This window comes from Notamacropus eugenii, chromosome 3 (assembly GCF_028372415.1).
Source record: "Notamacropus eugenii isolate mMacEug1 chromosome 3, mMacEug1.pri_v2, whole genome shotgun sequence".
NCBI lineage: Eukaryota > Metazoa > Chordata > Mammalia > Diprotodontia > Macropodidae > Notamacropus > Notamacropus eugenii.
This window is the reverse complement of record NC_092874.1, coordinates 215,426,546-215,445,989: the sequence shown is the minus strand read 5'-3', so window position 1 is coordinate 215,445,989 and position 19,444 is coordinate 215,426,546. Positions and strand designations below refer to the sequence as shown.

The 19,444-nt window shown below is 40.2% G+C and overlaps 1 protein-coding gene across 8 annotated transcripts in view; it reads left to right on the top strand.

Moving 5' to 3' along the window:
* The window catches only part of ETFBKMT (electron transfer flavoprotein subunit beta lysine methyltransferase), a 69,751-nt gene that overhangs the window by 38,799 nt on the left and 11,508 nt on the right, over window positions 1–19,444 (top strand). For 5 of the 8 annotated variants that reach the window (XM_072654381.1, XM_072654377.1, XM_072654378.1 and 2 more), the window contains one exon: window positions 15,704–16,036. In XM_072654381.1, the coding sequence (XP_072510482.1) occupies window positions 15,717–16,036 (320 nt within the window). In that variant the 5' untranslated portion in view covers window positions 15,704–15,716. Of the gene's footprint in view, window positions 1–3,140; window positions 3,211–4,944; window positions 5,269–15,703; window positions 16,037–19,444 lie in introns of all 8 variants that reach the window. The other 3 variants (XM_072654379.1, XM_072654380.1, XM_072654376.1) reach the window with 3 other exon arrangements.

Sequence of the window (19,444 nt, the reverse complement as noted above, 5' to 3'; positions counted from 1 at the left end):
GTTTACAAAAGTATTTCCCTAGACTTGATAATAGCCCGCAGTCACATCCCCTAAACAGTTCAGACTAGCTGAGTAACTTCAGTTTTTCCCGTTAGTTATCCTTTGGCAGTAGAATCTGTCTGCAGGTACGTATATCAGGCTAGTGTCATTCTGCTCCCTAAATTGCAAATCCAGTACAAAAGCACCACTCCCCCGCCTTGCAGAACAATACAAGGAAAATCTCTCAGTCTTCTAAATCATTAACTCCAGCAAGTAACAAGGAAAAGGGTAGGTAGGGTAGCTACTGGTGTTACTACGATCACAGAGGTCATACACCAATTGTCAGCACTGAAAAATAAAATACTGGAGAGCTCTCAGAGCTTACAGGCAAAGAGCCTTCCTTATTCCTTAGGAGGAGGGAAACTAGACACATATGCCAGAGTCTCCTGTGGGACTGAGGTTAAGGTATGGTAGTGAGGCTAAGCCTTGATTCATATAGTTGTGGCTGGACAAAGAATCAAGGAGTGAGGTGTAGCAACGGTGATGAGGTGTGACAGCAACAATGAGGCAAGCAGTGCCTAGTGACAAGTCTATTCATAGCAGGGTTTCACTACTCAGAAGTGGTTCCTGCTGGTGTAGCCTGAGATTAGGGACTGTCAGTTCTGTAATTTAGCTGCAACAAAATTTATCCAGAGGGTGAGTGCAAAGGACTCTTTTGCCAAGCTCAGGGCACAACTTACTATCTGGGCCTTATATCTGGAAAAGTGTCTCCTAATAGTAAAAACAGGAATAAGAAAAAGAGGGGTGGTCTTTATTTGTTCATCAGGCTAATAAGAAACCAGTTGTCTATGTCATTGACACATTGAATTGGATTGAAATTATGCCCCAAGTGGAAACATATGTCCATAAATGGGCATATACAAGATATATACAGAGTTTATGAAAGATAACCTTAGAGAGAAGGCACTACCCAATTGGGGGTGGAGTAGAGCTCCTGCAGAAGGCTGCAGTTCAACTCCATCTTGAAGAAAACCAGTGATTCTAAGAAGTTTAGGTGAGGAGGGAGAACTTTGGAGGCATGAGTGAGAAAGTATGGAGTATAACGTATGAGGAACAATGTGAATAGTATGAATGGGCCTTGGAGTATGTGGAGGAGAGTAATGTATAAGAAGACTGGCAAGGCCATGAGAAACTTTAATTGCCACATAGGAGTTTTTATATGATTCAAGAAAGAGTGAAGTAGCCACTGGCATTTATTGAGTAGTGTAAGAGATTTAGACCTAGAAGACAACTTAAAGCCATCTGGTCCATCCCCTTCGTTTTATGGTTGAGGAAACTGAAGCCTAAAGAAGTTGAGTGACTTGCTCAGTCACATAGCTAGCTAAGTAACAAGAGGCAGGATTTGAACTCAGGCTCTCTGACTCCAAAGCAAACAAAGAAAGGTGGGTTTAGAAAGATAGATAATTAGTGCAGTTTTAGACATAGTTGAGATACTTATGGGAGCTGTGTGGAAATAGTTGGTGTCAGCTCTGAAAACATGACCATAGAGGTTATGTAACTGCTATTAACTCTGAAAATACTAAAGAGCTCATAACCACAGTTAATTCTGAAAAATAAAAAACACAACAAAATAAAACCAAAGAGCTAACAGTGATTATAAGCAAAAACTTTCTTTATTCTGATAGAGAAGGGAAACTAGCTACATGTGTGGAGGCCTTCTCTGATATTGAGGTGACTGGTTTTAGTGTAGGCAAATCTCAGTACCTATGGTGGAGTCCTAATAGATCTGCCCCTAACCCCAATAGCCTAACTTCATTACAGGCTGACTGTACCTTCCCAGCCTCGCCCTGCAAATGTCCTAATTTTTTCATACATGCCTCACTGCCCTCTAGAACAACAGGTAAGTCCTTGAAACTCATACTACTCATAGAAGCAGCAGGTGTGGGAATACAGCCACTGCCTCTACCCAACTATGACCTCCAGACCCACCCAAGAACGTGTGTTCTTGTAGCCGGTCACAGTCACATCATCCATCTAGCCTAAGACAGGACCACAATACCTAACTCTATCTTGACCAGACAGGACCACAGTAGCTAGCCAGTTGGAGGGCAGCGGGCCAAAATGGTTAACTACCAAACCACAGATGGGACCCCTCCTCCAATACCTAATCCCTTAACAAACTCCTCCTGCCTTTTTAATATTAATCATATTCTTACGTTCTATGTAAATTTCTATTAGGTAATTGCATCTTTACCCTATAAAAATCCATCTTGTTTTCTCTAAAGTTGCTGGTTCCTCTTGGAACTTAGCCTGCTTCATGAAAGGTGTCAGTCTCAATAAATGCCTATACTTGGATTAGAGGTGGTCTGACTGAATTCTTTGAGAGAGTTCTACCACAACACATCATGAAACCTCAACAGTTTTTGGCGTCCCTGGGTTTAAACCGCAACACCTGTACTAGTGGCTGTGCAGTGAGCTATAACCCTGATAATGAGGGGTAAAAGCATCAGTGAGACAAGTTTGATTCACACCAAGAATTCATGACCAGAACATGGGTACTATAGGTGCTTCCTGAGCTTAGGGACCACTTGGAGTTGATGTGAAACAATTCTGGGATTTTGCAAAGGGTGAGTGCAAAGGATCATTGTTATGCCAAACTCAGGGCTCAGCTTGCTTGTTGGGCCTTATCTCTGGAAAACACTGTCTCTTAATAGTAAAAAGAGAGGAGTGGTCCTGGCATGTGGGTCCTACATTGATAATCCTGGACTAGGGCTCAGGAGATAGACTAGGGCAAGGGTGGGGAACCTGGGGCCTCCAGGCCACATGTGGCCTTCTAGGTCCTTGTTTGTAGCCTATTGACTGAGTCCAAGTTTTGCAAAACAAATCTTTTTATTAAGGGGATTTGTTCTGTGAAGTTTGGATGCAATCAAAGGGCTGTATTTGAGGACCTGGATGATCACATGTTACCTCAAGGCCATAGGTTCCCCACCCCTGGACTCTCTATATAGATGACTCAGATCTGTACGTCCAGTCCCTGTCTCTGCCTTTAGTTTCAGTCCCATATCTGTCTGTTGGATATTTTAGCCCAGATGTCCCAGAGATATCTCAAACTCAACATTTGTAAACAAATTCCTTTTCCTCAAAACTCTCTGCTTTTTCAGACTTCCTTATTTCCACTGAAGGTACCACCATCTTCTCAGTCTCCCAGATTCATAATTATACTTATGCCAGGTGAGTCAAATAATCCACAACTTCATCCACTATCTTCACTTAGATTTTGATGGAGATAGTCCAGGACCTTTAACCCAAGACCCTTGGGAATAGCCATAACATATCCCCTCTCCCCCACCCAAACCACCAACCTTGCTTTCCACTAGCAACAACTACTGATTGAGTGCCATCAACCGGCAGGTCATAAACACAAGGGCCTCCTGAAAGTGCAGCAGGAGATTCTTCCTTCCATACCTCTTACTTTCAGTCCAGATTCATAGCTTCAAGTACACTCATAGTTTTCTGTTCTAATTTGTAAGTAGAAATGCTCATTTTATTTGGCACGTTTTAAGATTATAAATTTTTGAAGAGGAATAAACCAGAACATTCCTAATAGTGGCTCAACCTTGAAATCTTCCAGTTCTTTTAGGACCCAGGGATGTTTATCTGAGTTAAGAGACTTGGATTCATCAAGGACAGCTAGGTGTTCTCTTACTATTTCCTTACTATCTTGTGTCTTAATCTCTGGTTTGTAACTTTGTTCTGCCACCTTTCAATATAAAGACTCTTCTGTGTTGCAGAGAAAACAGAAGTAAATAAAAATTCATCTGTTCTGTCTTCTCTCTATTATTAGTCATTATTGTGCCATCTACTCCAAGCAAAAATCTCTTTATCCTGCTTTTTTTCATTTAAATTTATTTATTTAAGTTTTCAACATTCATTTCCACAAAATTGTGGGTTTCACATTTTCTCCCCATTTCTCGCCTTCCCCCACCCCAAAACGCCGAGCATTCTAATTACCCCTATCACCACTCTGTCCTCCCTTCTAACATCCCTCCCTTCCCTTATCCCCATCTTCTGTTTTTGTCCTGTAGGGCAAGGTAACTTTCTATATCCCATTACCTGTATTTCTTATTTCCTAGTTGCAAGAACAACACTCAACAGTTGTTTCTAAAACTTTGAGTTCTAACTTCTCTTAATCCCTCCCTCCCCACCCATTCCCTTTGGGAAGGCAAGCAATTCAATATAGGCCATATCTCTGTGAAGTTTTGCAAATGACTTCCATAATAGTCGTGTTGTGTAAGACTAACTATTTCCCTCCATCCTATCCTGCCCCCTATTTCTTCTATTCTCTCATTTGATCCTATCCCTCCCCAGGGGTGTTGACTTCTAATTGCTCCCTCCTCCCACTGCCCCCCCATCATCCCCTCCACCCTGTTTATCCCCTTCTCCCCCACTTTCCTATATTGTAAGATAGGTTTTCATACCAAAATGAGTGTGCATTTTATTCCTTCCTTTAGTGGAATGTGATGAGAGTAAGCTTCATGTTTTTTTTCTCACCTCCCCCCTTTCCCCTTTACTGAAAAGTCTTTTACTTGCCTCTTTTATGAGAGATAATTTGCCCCATCCCATTTCTCCCTTTCTTCTCCCAATATATTTCTCTCACTGCTTAATTTCATTTTTTAAAGATATGATCCCATCCTATTCAATTCACCCTGTGCTCTGTGTGTGTGTGTGTGTGTGTGTGTGTGTGTGTGTGTGTGTGTGTGTATGTGTGTATGTGTAATCCTGCCAACTACCCAGATACAGAAGAAGTTTCAAGAGTTACAAATATTGTCTTTCCATGTAGGAATGTAAATAGTTCAACTTTAGTAAGTCCCTTATGACTTCTCTTTGCTGTTTACCTTTCATGCTTCTCTTGATTCTTGTGTTTGAAAGTCAAATTTTCTTTTCTGCTCTGGTCTTTTCATCAAGAATGCTTGAAAGGGGCGGAGCCAAGATGGCGGAGTAGAAAGACGCACATACACATAGCTCTGAACCCACAACCCATAGAACATCTACAAAGAAGTAACTCATGGCGAATTCTTCACCCAGAGGCCACAGAACATTGGAGCGAGGGAGATTTCTGTTCCGGAGAGACCTGCAAACCTCTCGCAAAAGGTTCTTCGCTCCGTGGACTGGGCGCCGGGACTGGGAGCTGAGTACAGCCCTGCCGCGGCCGTGGCACCGAGAGGAACAGATCCGAGCGGGCTTCAGGGACGGGATCTCCAGCGGCCACGCGGGTCCCTCCACCCACAGGTGACAGGGGTCGGTGAGAGGGTCTCTTTGGCGGGTCAAGAGGGGAGTGGGGTGCCCCCATAACTCAGGCTCCCTCAGGAGGCAACAGCGGAGGCAGGAGCAGACGGGGGCTCCCCAAGCAGGCAGGACCCTGGATCCATTGTTGAAGGTCTGTGCATAAACCCCCTGAGGGAACTGAGCCCGTGAGGCGGCCCTGCCCTGACCCGAGCACCTGAGCTTAATCTCACACTGAATAGCAGCCCTGCCCCCCCCCAAAGCACTGAGGCTGGGAAGCAGCATTTGAATCTCAGTCCCCAAACGCTGGCTGGGAGGATCCGGAGGCGAGGTGGGTGTGAGGAGAATATTCAGAGCTCAAATCACTGGCTGGGAAAATGCCCAGAAAAGGGAAAAAAACCAAGACTATTGAGGGTTACTTTCTTGGCAAGCAGGTTTCTCCTCCCCTCCCTTCTGATGAGGAAGAGCGGTGCTCACCATCAGGGGAAGACACGGAAGTCAGTGCTTCTACATCCCAGCCCACTCAATGGGATCGGTTCTGGGAAAAGGTCTTAAAGAGCCCAAACAATTTTCAAAATCATGTTAGAGAGGTGGAGGAAAAACTGGGAAGAGTAATAAAAGACTTGCAAGCAAAGTATGAACAACAAATCAGCACCCTGCTAAAGGTGACCCAAAAAAATGCGGAAGAAAATAACACCCTGAAAAACAGGCTAACTCAATTGGCAAAGGAGGTTCAAAAAGCCAATGAGGAGAAGAATGCTTTCAAAAGCAGAATTAGCCAAATGGAAAAGGAGGTTCAAAAGCTCACTGAAGAAAATAGTTCTTTCAAAATTAGAATGGAACAGATGAAGGCTAATGACTTTGTGAGAAACCAAGAAATCACAAAACAAAAACAAAAGAATGAAAAAATGGAAGAGAATGTGAAATATCTCATTGGAAAAACAACTGACCTGGAGAATAGATCCAGGAGAGACAATTTAAAAATTATGGGCCTACCTGAAAGCCAGGATCAAAAAAAGAGCCTAGACATCATCTTTCATGAAATTATCAAGGAAAACTGCCCTGAGATTCTAGAACCAGAGGGCAAAATAAGTATTCAAGGAATCCACAGATCACTGCCTGAAAGAGATCCAAAAAGAGAAATTCCTAGGAACGTTGTGGCCAAATTCCAGAGTTCCCAGATCAAGGAGAAAATATTGCAAGCAGCTAGAAAGAAACAATTCAAGTGTTGTGGAAATACAATCAGGATAACACAAGATCTAGCAGCTTCCACATTAAGGGATCGAAGGGCGTGGAATAGGATATTCTGGAAGTCAAAGGAACTAGGACTAAAACCAAGAATCACCTACCCAGCAAGGTGGCACAATCAAGCGTGTGTACTGGTCTGGGAGCAAGAAGGGATTTTTGTGCCCAGAATCTTAGCAGAGTTTCCTCTCCACAGCCACCTGGCCTCCAGTTCCGCCAGCTCCCTCAGGGCCTGTACACAGGACTGAGGTAATATTCAGCTCCTCAGTGCCCCCAGGGGTTTTTACGATCCAGCAATGGATGCAGGCTGCTGTAGGGGCTGTGGGAACTGCTGCCACCTGCCTAATGTGGCCTCTGTGGCTGGCCGCTGCCTGAGACCAGAGCTGTGGGAAGGCCCTTCTCCCTTCCCTGCCAGCTGAAAAAACTCCATCACTGGCCTTTGGCGCCTGTGGGTTGAGGGATCTGGCAACTGCTGCTACCGGGACTGGGGATTCCTCGAACGGAGATTCTGCATGGCCAAGGCTGGGCTGGGCTCCGCTCTGCTTCTGGTGCAGCAGAAGTTTCCCGTGGGCCTTTCAGGTCGCCCTGGGCTGGAAATCTCCTCCGCTCTGTTGTTCTCTACTTCTGCTGCTCCAAAATTTGTTGAGAGTCCCTTCCTACAGGTATTTTATGGGCTGTGTGGGGAGAGCCTGTTTTTGTGTGTCTTTCTACTCTGCCATCTTGGCTCCACCCCCCTATCCTGCTTTTTCTTGCAGTATAGGTAAAAACAAACAAAAACCCTTTCTGTTATCCTTAGTTAGCTTCCTTCATTAGTCTTAGCTCATTCTGAACTTGAGCAGTCCTGGCATGGTTTTTCCTATACAGTGCCACATTCTTATATTCACCTTCTGTTACCTGGCTATGTTTCTACCTTTTACATATTTCTTTTTAAAAATCTAAGTTGTTAAAAAAAAAAATCAAAGTTGTTACGGGAATTCCATGTGCATCTACATTGGTCTCTTCAGACAAATATTTTTTTTTTCCTTTTCATTGGACTGTATTCCCTTTGCATCTTCAGAATTTTATTCTTTAACATCTCCAATTTCTGTTCTGCTTTCCCTGAAGCATTTTACTCCATGGTATCCTGTTTCTAGGATAAAGACCATCTTTAAACCATGCCACCTGTACTCTAACCATCCTTGCTCCCCTCTGACCGTTTGTATTAGGTGAACTTTCACCATATCTAGCTCAGAACTAGCCCTCTACTTCACTTCTTGGTCATTTTCAAACCTGCCTCTTTCCCCATTTCCCCAACACTCCAGGACCTCTTTAAGTATTGTCTTTCTTTATTAGAAAATAGGCTTCTTGAGGACAGGCACTGTAGTGCTTTCTGGAATTCGTATTCTCAGCTCTTTACATAGTGCTTGGCTCATAATGAGCACTTAAGAAATGCTTTTTCTTTTTTTTAAAATAGACATACAAAACAAATTTTCATATTATCCATGTTCCCAGGGAAAAAAAGAAAAAAGAAGTAGAAAATATGCTTCATTCTGCACTCTGAATCCTTCAGTTCTCTTTCTAGAGGTAAATAGCATGTTTCATCATGAGTCTTTTGGAATCGTTGCTGGCCATTATGTTGGTCAGTTACTGTATCTTTCATAGTTGATTATCTTTGTATTGCCGCTGTTAGGATATAAATTATTCTAGTTTTGCTCACTTTACTTTGCATTGGTTCACACAGTTCTTCCCAGGCTTTCTGAAACCATCCCCTTAATCATTTCTTATAGCACAATAGTATTCCAACATATTCATATACCTTAACATGTTCAGCCATTCCCTAAATGAGCATCCTTTCACTTTTCAAATTCTTTGCCACCACAGAAAGAGCTGCTATAAATACTTTGTACATATGGGCACTTTTCCTCTTTCTTTAAATCTTTAAATCTCTTTGGGGTATAGACCTAGTAGCAGATTGTTGAATCAAAGGGTATGTACACTTTAACAGGTTTTTGGGCATAGTTTCAAATTACTTTCCAGAATGCTTAGACTAGTTCACAACTCCATTAACAGTATATTAGCGTACCTGCTTTTCTACCTTCGTTTTTTGTTATCTTGGCTAATCTAATAGGTGTGAAGTAGTACCTCGGAGTTGTTTTCATTGTCCTTTTTCTAATTATTAGTGATTTAGAGCATTTTTCATATGGCTGTTGATAGCTTTGATTTTTTTTTTTTCTGAAAACTACTTACCTTTTTCACCATTTATCATTTGGGGAAAATAAATAGTTTTTCATTTATTCATCTTAACTGTTTTTCCTCTGCAGCCTTTGAAAATCTGCTTTCCCCAGATCTGTCACGTTGTGCTCATTGTATAATCATAATGTGAATTGCGTTGGCGGCAGGAATTGTGCCTAAACTTACTAACAGCAAGGAACTGGTTGCTGGGGTGGACATTATGGTGAATGGGGGAAAGAACCACTCTGTCTTAGAGTTTATGATAGACAATGAGAATAAATTTGAGCATTGTGGGGCCTCAAGTCTTTTAGAAAATGAGGGTGATAAGAGGGGACAATCTGCTGGAGAAAATGGGACTAAATGGGAACATTTGTACATGTAGAGGAATTTGTGTTGGCAAGGAGAAGGGCCATTTCTCTTCTTAGAAGCTGCATAAAGAAAAGGCCTCTGTAACCAAGGTCCATTAAGAAGAAGTCAGTCAGACATGGGGGTCTATACTCAAGCCAGAGCCTTATTCTAGATTTACGTCTAAAAAGACTTATGAAATTGGTCTTTTTTTTTAATCTTTTAAAAAAATTTATTTATTTTTCAGTTCTCAACATTTACTTCCACAAGAATTTGAATTCAAAATTTTCACCCCATCTCTCCCCACCCCCACCCCAGGACCGTATGCACCCCATCCACTCCTTCCTCCAGTCTATCTTCCCTTTTCTTACCCACCCTTCTTCCATCCCCCTTCCCCTCTATGTTCCTGTAGGGCAAAATAGATTTCTATACTCTATTTCCTATATATCTTAATTTCCAGTTGCATGCTAAAACAATTTTTAACATTCATTATTAAAGCTTTGAGTTCCATATTCTTTCCCTCCCTCCTCCCTCCCCTCATTGAGAAAACAAGCAATTCAATATAGGTCATACATGTGTAACTGCCCTGACCTGCAGGGCCAGTATGAGTGGGGGGATCGAGGAGAACGCCTACCTGAAGGGGATGGGTGAAAAGAGGAGTGAGACCAAAAAGGTGGTAAGCAAGGTCTGATTTTATTATCAGGGTTGCAAACTTATATAGAGAAAAGACAAAGAGATTCCAAGCAAATTCCGTGGTGGGCCAGCTCTATCTTAGGACGTCGTACTTTGGCTATCTGTGTTTACATAACATCTACTGCTTCACCAGGTCCCGCATTGGTATGTTTGCATAGCCTCAGGCAGTCCCTTCTCTTATCTCTCCACGGGATCGTGGGGTGCGGTTTTTCTTCTCAGGCAGGACGAAAGCAAGCAGGTTAGAGGAGGTACAGGTGGGGGGCCTCAGTCCCCGACATGTAACAATGCAAAGCACTTTCATAATAGTTACATTGTAAACGACTAAACACATTTCCCTCTGTTCTATCCTGCCCTCCATTTATTCCATTCTCTCCCTTGACCTGTCCTCCCACAATAGTGTTTGCTTCTAATTATCCTTTTCCCCAATTTGCTGTTCCTTCTATTATCTTCCCCCTCCCATCCCCTTCCTCCTTGCCTTCCTGCAGGGTAAAATAGATTTCCATATCCAATTGAGTGTGTGTTATTCCTTCCTTAAGCCAAATCCCATGAGAGTAAGACTCACTTATTTCATTTCATCTTCCCCTCTATTGTAAAAGTTCTTTCTTCCCTCTTTTATATGAGATGATTTGTTACATTCTACCTTTCCCTTTTTCTTACTCCTAGTACATTCCATTCAACAGTAAATTTTATTTCTTTTTAGGTATTCTCCCTTCATATTCAGCTCACTCTGTGCCCTCTCTCTCTCTATGTGTGTATGTATATACATACACATATACACACATATATACATATACACATACATGTATGTACATATATATACACATATATAATATATACATACATACCCATACATGCCTACATATATATTCCCTCTATCTCCCCTAATACTGAAAAAGGTCTCATGAGTTACAAATAACATCTTTCCATGTAGAAATGTAAAAAGTTCAATTTTAATGAGTTCCTTAAAGCTTTTCTTTCCTGTTTACTGTCTCATGTTGAGATTCTTGTATGTGAAAGTCAAATTTTCTATTCAGCTCTGGTCTTATTAAGGAGGACTCTATCAAGAATCTTACCAGCAATGACTAAGAGAGAGACCCCCTCTATAGTTGTCACAGGATAATCTATTTCTTTTACCTTTATAGAGATGGACAATGGAGGCATCCTTGAACTCCTGGGGGATAACCTCCTCTTTCAGTCAGCTTTTGTATGAGCAATGGTCCTCCTACCTTGAAAAAATCTGTTGGAATAGAATCAGCACCAGGTGCTTTGCCACTTGAAAGGAGCCTGATGGCACTCAAAACCTCTTCTTCAGTTGGAAGTTCAGCTAAGGAGGGTTTGACTTCAACCTGAGGTAAATGATCAGTGGCCTCAACATTGATTGATGATGGTCTGTTGAGAACACCATGGGAGTGTTCAGCCCATCTCTCTAGGATCATGTCCTTATTACTAATCAATGTGGCTCTGTCAGCACTGAGTGGTTGTGATACACCATAGGTTTTTGGTCCATAAATATCTTTCAGGGAATCATAAAAGTGCCTTGGATTGTTACTATCACCATAAAACTGAATTTCATCTACCTTCTTACTGAGCCAGGAATCCTGCATCTCTCTAAGCTTTGCTTGTACTTTGCTTTTGATAGAATTAAATGCTGCCTTCTTAGAGATGGATGAACTATCCTGCTGGTAAATTCTGTGGAGTTCTCATTTTTCATTTAGCAGCTTCTGAATTTCCCTATCATTTTCATCGTACCAGTCTTGGTGCTCGTGAGTGTTCTGATCCAGATGAGCAAATGCAGTGCTGTACACCAAATCTCTGAGAGCTGCCCATTCCTTTTCTGCTCCACTGTTGCCAACTGTATGTTGGCTCAACTTTCCCTGCAAGTTAGCAGCAAACTGTTCACACTAAGTGAAGAACTCTAATTTGTTGACATTAATTCTTCTGGTAGTCATTTTGCCTTGGAGGTGCCACTTTTGAAGAATGAGAATATTTAGCTTGGAAAAGATAAGCCTATGATCAGTCCAGCACTCTGCACCACACGTTGCCTTTGTCACCCTCACATCTTGTCTGTCTCTTCTCCTTACAATCATATAGTCTTTTAGATGCTAATGTTTGCTGCGAGGGTGCATCCATGAAGTTTTATTGTGTTTAGGTAAACAGAAAACTGTTTGTGATGAGGTAATGTGATGCACAAGTCTTCAGCAGTAAATGACCATTGCTGTTGCTGTTTCCAACTCCATTCCTCCCTAGGACTCCCTGCCAAGTCTGGTAGTCTGAATCTACGCTAGCATTAAAGTCACCCAGAATTATAAGCTTTGTCCTCTTTTGGCGCATTGACAATAAGGGTCTGTAGGTCTTCATAAAATTTTCCTTTGACTTCATTAGGGTTTGTCATGGTAGGAACATAGGCATTGATGATGGTGGCATGGTGTTTTCCTGTGAATGGCAATCGCATTGTCACGAGCCTGTCATTCACTCCTTTTGGCAGGCATACCAGCTTGCTGATTAGATTAGTTTTGATTGCAAAACCCACACCAGCTTCACAGTGCTCCCCTTCACTGCGCCCACTCCAGAAAAAGGTATATCCAGCTCCAACTTCAGTAAGCTGGCCTTCATTTGCCAACCTTGTTTCACTCACAGTTGCTATTTGGATGCAATACCTGTTGAGTTCTCTTGCAACAAGAGCAGTTCTTCTTTCAGGTCTACTGGATTTTGTGTTGTCTATTAGTGTGCACACATTCCATGTGCCGATGGTGAGTGGAATCATCTTTGCAGATGTTTTCATACATTTTGTACATTTTTTTGTGTTTCGACCACATAGTGGGATTCCCTGCCTGCTTCATTTATCAGCCAGGGTAAGCAGACAATGTTTTCTAGCCCCCTTCCTCACACCAGGAGGTGAGCAGCGCAATTCTTAAAAGTCTGTTCAGTCACCCAGGGGGCTGCTGAGTCCCACTGTGGCTTCCAGTGAGAAACGACCCTATGGTCTGGGCTGCCTGTGTGCAGGCTTGCGACTACAGCTCCCAGTGTATCCACACGTACTGCTTCATCACTTGCCTGTCGCCACAGGACTTTGAGGCATAATTGTGAAATGGTATGGGTGATATCTTTTGATTTATGTGTAAATTGGATTTAAGTGAGGCAGAGTTGCACTCTGTCCTACAGTCATTGTAATCCAGTGTTAGGACAGAGCCAAGATGGCTGATGATGACTCAGGATGCAGTGGGTGACCTTGGCATCTTCGGTATCTAACCAAGCTCTAAGCACGCCACATCGCCTGCTTCATCTGCCTTCATGGCCATTGGAACAAATTATTCTCATTCACCTATTCCACCAGAGGAAGTCTTCACATGCTTAGGGTAGATACCTCCCTAACTCACCAATGGGTTTGAGAACCCTTGGTTACCCTCAACCTGGTTTGGCCCATCTGCTGAAACAGTTTGCTGGGGTGTGGCCGCTGTACATGTTGCAGCTTCTTGAAGCCACAGGTGAGAGGTAGGTGGAACAGGTGGACACCAAAGGTGGAAAGAGTCCTAAAAAGGGCTTGGCAGCCATCACACCAGAGGTACTGGTCCTCCCTGAACACACCCTACACCCCTGTATGAATGTAATGGAATACTGTTGTACCATAAGAATTGATGAAGGGGGTGGTTTCAGAAAAACCTGGGAAGGCTTAAATGAGCTGATGCAAAGTGAAGTGAGCAGAACTAGAAGAACAATGTACACAGTAATAGCAATATCGTAATGATAATCAGCTGTGAAAGACAGCTATTCCACAATGATCCAAGACATTTCTGAAGGACTCATGATGAAAAATGCTATTCAGTTCCAGAGAGAACTAATAGTGAAGACTGAAACATTTTTTAACTTTAGTTTTCTTCCTTTTTTCCTTACAACATGGATAAAGTAGAAATATATTTTGTATAACTTCATATATATATATATATATATAATATGTATCATATTTCTTGCCTTTTCAATGAGTGGGGAAAGGAATGGAGATAACAGAATTTAAAACTGAAAATAAAAGTTAAAAAATTAGAAAAAAACTCAAGGTCTATTCCATTAAAGGTCCATTTTTCCTTCTGTAGGTTTATGCCCAGCTTTGCAATGTAAATTATCCTTTTGTGTTTTGGAATATTGTATTTCAGGATTTCCTTTATAGTAAAAGCTGTCAGGTCTTTTATGATCCTGTTTTCCATTGGTATGTCAATGTCATCTTTTTATTTATTTTAAAATAAAACGTTTATTTTTTCTCAATTAAATATAAAAATAGTTTTTAACATCCATTTAAAAAATTTTGAGTTGTGTATTCTCTTCCTCCCCTGCCCTTGAGAAGGCAAGCAGTTTGATATAGATTATACCTATTCAGTCATGCAAAACATATTTCCATGTTCAGTGTCTTCGGCTATTTGTCATATTTTTACTTTGGTACTGAAGTTGAGAATTTTGGCTAGGATATTCCTAGGAATTTTCATTTTTGTATTTCTTTGAGAAAATGATCAGTGAATTTTTTATATCTCCATGTTGACACTCTTTCTAACAGATATGGACAGTTTCATTTGTGATTTAGTAAAATGTAATGTTCGACTATTTTTTTAAATACACTTTTCAGGAAGTCTAATGATTTTCAAATTATTTTTCCTTGACCTGTTTTATAGGTTATTCTTTTTTTCTATTTTTCAACCTTTTAGTTTTATTTCTAATATTTCATGTCATCTCATGGAGTCACTGATTTTGATTTATTTTTGGTTTTTGATTGATTTTTATTTTCATGGAATACATTGCTTGACTAAAATTTACCTCTTTCTGTTCTAAGCTATTTATTTTCATCATTCTTTCCTTCAGACCACTTTTTTATTTTAAAAATTTATTTTATTTTTAGACATTTATAATCTTTGCAGAAAAAAAAAATATAAATGTATTTTCCCTTTGAATCTCTGCTCCTACCCTGAATTTTTAAAAATCTCTATTATAGTTTTTTATAGTGGTCTATATTTTCCTTTCTGCCTATGCATCTTTCTTGTTTTAGATCCTGAATTGGAACTTTTGGGTGGGATGATCAGCCCTCAGTCACCAGGATTCCTGTGTCTTTGAGCCTCAGAGCAAATCAATCTCCAGGGCCCTCTCTGGCATTTTAGGATAGAGTGCTAAACTGTTGATGGAGTTGTGAATTGATCCAACTATTTTGAAGAACAATTTAGAACTGTGTCCAAAGGGCTATGAAACTCTGCATACCCTTTGATTCAGCAATATCACTCCTAGATCTGTAACCCAAAGAGATTTTTTGTAAAGGGGGGAAGAACCTATTTGTACAAAAATATTTATAGCAGCTTTTTTTGTGGTGCCCAAGAATTGGAAATTGAGGAGATACCTATCAGTTGGGGAATGGCTAAACAAGTTGTGCTATATGATTTTGATGATTTGTTATAATGGGCATCAAATTTAGTTTTCACTACACTACTTTTCTTCTCTAATCTTCCAGAATTAATTTTTTAAAAAATTATATTTTAGAATATTAAACTTCCTTGAGTAAAGGGACAACTGCACATTTAAGTTGGCTTTTTTTGAGTGGGGAGATGGTACTTGAATAATAAAACAATAAAAAATTTCATAATAGTGAACAGAGGGTCTATGAATTAACTTTTCCTAAATAAGTAATATCATGTACTTTTACCTTATCCTTATTGAATAATATTATCTTATTAATCTTTTTTAAAAAATTTATCTTTTTATATTTTATTTTATTTCTTATGATATAATAAATGTATTTATCTTATAATCCTTGAATTGTAAAGAAGTAAATAACTTCTTTAACTTCCACTTTTACAGATAATTATAATTCCAGTTCAGGCTAAGTAGTGAGCTAGACATAGGACCAAATGTGGCTATGCTGTCATGCTATATTATAAATCAGTAACCCTTTATTAATACTTGAAATATCTTTTAGGAAAAAAGAGCTGATGGCATTGTGTAGAGGATGGATGTTATTTCCACTGCCTTTCAACAGCTTTGTTGGTATTTTTCTGAAGACTTTGAGAAATAGCAGTAATACCTCTTTTCCTCGGAGACACTCTCTTGGGCCCAGAAACTTCTTGGGCCCAGAAGTTCAAACTTTCCTGGAGTTGAACACTGAAGTGACCAACAGTGGAAACCTTACCCCAGAAATCCAGCTGCGGCTTTTGACACCTCAGTGCAGATTCTGGTGGGAAAGAGCTGACTTATGGCCCTACAGTGATCCCTACTGGGCAATCTATTGGCCAGGAGGCCAAGCTCTAACCAGGTATTTAAGTACATAGAACTTGCACAAGGTCTCATTGTAAATCTGCTACAGAGAGGTAGTAATTGTCAGTGATTTCCCATTAAATTTCAGTTAACATTTCTTAACCATTGTTGTCACCTTAGGCAAGTCATTTCACCTTTCCCACTGCAGTATGCGAAGACTCGCACCTTTGATGTGAGGACTTTCCAAGCTCTTTTCAGGGCTGCTCATTCAGCTTTGGTGTCCACTTGTCACCCAGTTCTTACCTGTGACTCCAAGAAGCTTTAGCATACACGGTAACCACATCCCAGTAAAACTGCTTTGGGAGATGGGCTAAACCAGGCTGAGAGTAACTGACAGGTCTTACACCTGTCAGTTAGTTAGGGGGAGGTCTATTCCAAGCTTGTGAAGACTTCCCATAGCGTAATAGGTAAATAAAAAGTTTCTTCCAGCAGCCATGTCCAGCAGGGACCCCAACATACACAGGAGGGCCTGCTGTACAGGTTCTTAGATCTACTTTTCTAAAAGGAAAGCAACTTTTGAGGGGTCAGCAATCTATGTTAATCAAGCACATATATCATTCACTTAGTTCAGGGAGAAAAGTCAGCACCCTGAACTTCAGAGAAAATACAAACAGAAATTACACGCAGAAATTACAAACAGACAGACTAGCAGACAGGGCTTCCACCTGTCTGACCATCAGCAATACATACATCCCAGATCAACAGACAGATCCAACTGTCTGACCATACATACATAGTTACCAGAGAGAGAAGCACCAATATGTGAGTTTTCAAAGCCAGGGGGCTCCTTAGTGGCTGCCCAGAGTCTCCTCTGGCCAAACAAACACTTCCAGTGAGTAAACCCGAAAGTAAAACCTCACCACAGAGTACTTACAACCTTTTCAGAGCCAATGGGCTCTGACCCAGTGCCTCAATAGAAATTAACAAAAGGTATTGAGACCTATTAATGGGCAGGGAAGATCTTTAACTCTTCCCCTCACTCACCATTAACCTTGCATTAACATTACACCATGAGGGCAGATGAAGCAGGCACTGATTGGGGAGTGCTTAGAACTTGGTCAGATATCAAAAACGCCGAAGTCATCCACTGTGTATCAGGCCATCACCAGTCATATTGACTTTTGTCTTGCCACTGGACTTTGATGACTCTGGAAGAGAGAATGAGGCTGATGACTTTGTGTAACTGCCTCATTTAAATTCAATTGGCACATAAGTCAAGACATACCCTGTGTTTTATTGGTCCTCTTCAAAAACAAAGAACAAACATTAGCCAAAAGTTGGCCATGAAGTTTTTTCTTTCTTTCTTTCTTTCTTTCTTTCTTTCTTTCTTTCTTTCTTTCTTTCTTTCTTTCTTTCTTTCTTTCTTTCTTTCTTTCTTTCTCTCTCTCTCTCTCTCTTTTTCTTTCTTTCTCTCTCTCTTTCTTTCTTTCTTTCTTTCATCCTTCCTTCCTTCCTTTCTTTCTTTCTCTTTCTTTCTTCCTTCCTTCCTTTCTTTCTTTCCCTTTCTTTCTTTGTTTCTTTCTTTCTTTCTTTCTTCCTTCCTTCCTTCCTTCCTTCCTTCCTTCCTTCCTTCCTTCCTTCCTTTTCTTGCTTTCTCTTTCTTTGTTAATTTTTAAATTTTAAACTTAAATACAGAATAAGAAAAGAAAAAAAAGCACTGCCATATGCATAGCAGAAAATGAAAGAGGATTCAATTTATTGCCGAATAAATTTCCATTTCAAGAAAGCCTATATAATAAATACTACTCTCTGTTGAGAGCTGTCCATTTTTTCTTTGCTTCCTTGTAAGTTTTCTTTTGTTCTCTGCTGGTCACTTCTTACTTTGTTCTTTTTTCTCCCTTCTTCCAGCTGTCACCCAGAAGGCTACAATTAAGTGCATATACACACACACATATAGACATATATACAACATATATAATACATATAGACATATACACACAAAGATAGTCATATGTACATATATACACATATACCTATATATGTGTATATGTATATATATATACACACACTTACTTATACATACCCATATTTAGATATCAATAATAATAGTCATGTATAGACATTTACATTCATATGCGTCTGTGTAAGACCATATTCTACTTATTTATCCTGTTTCTCTGATGGTAGATAACCTCTTCCTTTGTAAGCCCAGTTTTTTTTCCCATATTTTTCAAAGTCCATCAACTTGTCATTTCCTGCACCACAGCACTATTCTCATCTTATACTGTCCAGGTGTTTTAAATAGTTCAAAACAACATTGATAAATATTGTGGACCCAGTGTAATTTACCTACTTTTTCTCTTTTGATTAAATCTACTTTAGCCTTAACTTTGTCCAAGATCATGATCATAACCTCTGCTCCTTTTTCCCTAACAAATTCTGCTCCTGATCTTTTATTTTATGTTTGTGCATATCTTTTATTTCCTATCCTTCCTGACTTCTGTATTTTATTTCTACTCACTACTTTGCCCTCCTATTACTTAACCTACTCCACCTCCAAGGATTCCTCCTTTATCTTCCCATTCCCAATAATCTAAACACCCTTCTATGCTCCCCTTTAACCTGTTCCCTTACCCTCCCCTCTAAAGATCCCTCCCTTATCCTTCCCCCCCCATCCCCTTAGTGTTTTCTTTCTTTCTGAATTTAGAAGACTTTTATACTCTTATATATACATATCTGTTTCTACATCTATCTATCGATCGATTGGTCGGTCTGTCTGTCTATCTATCTATCTATCTATCTATTTTTCTATCTATCTATCTATCATTCCCTCTGAGGGGGATGATCTGAATTACCCAGATCATTGTATACAGAAATGGCAATGCTGTAACAGTGATCAACTGTGAAAGACTTAGCTACTGTGATCAATACAGTGGTCCAAGGCAATTCCAAAGGAACTATGATGAAAAATGCTATCATTGTCTAGAGAGAATTGTTGAACTCATTCAGTGCACATTGAAGTATAACTTTTTTACTTTATTTTTCTTAGGTTTTTTTTGTTTTTTTTTTTTTGCAGCATGGCCAATATGGAAATATGTTTGCATGATTTCTCATATATAACGGATACCACTTTGTTTTCCTTCTCAGTGGGTGAGGGAAGGGCTGATGGAAGGGAAAGAATTTGAAATTCAAATCTTTTAAAAAAAATGCTAAAAATAAGTAAATTTTTCTAAAAATTAATTTTTTAAAAATGACAAAGTATATACTAAATTTTCATTACTTTCAACAACAGCAACAAAAGACTTTTCAGCAGAACTAGCTGAACCTCAAGTCAGACCAGTAAAGAACGCTTCACTTGCATCTTAGCTCCATTTCTTTCTCAACCAGCTAAGCAAGTTTAACAGCTTTATTCTAGTCAGGCTCCAGTCTTCCAAGGCCAGATCATTCTATATCCTGCCAAATTTTT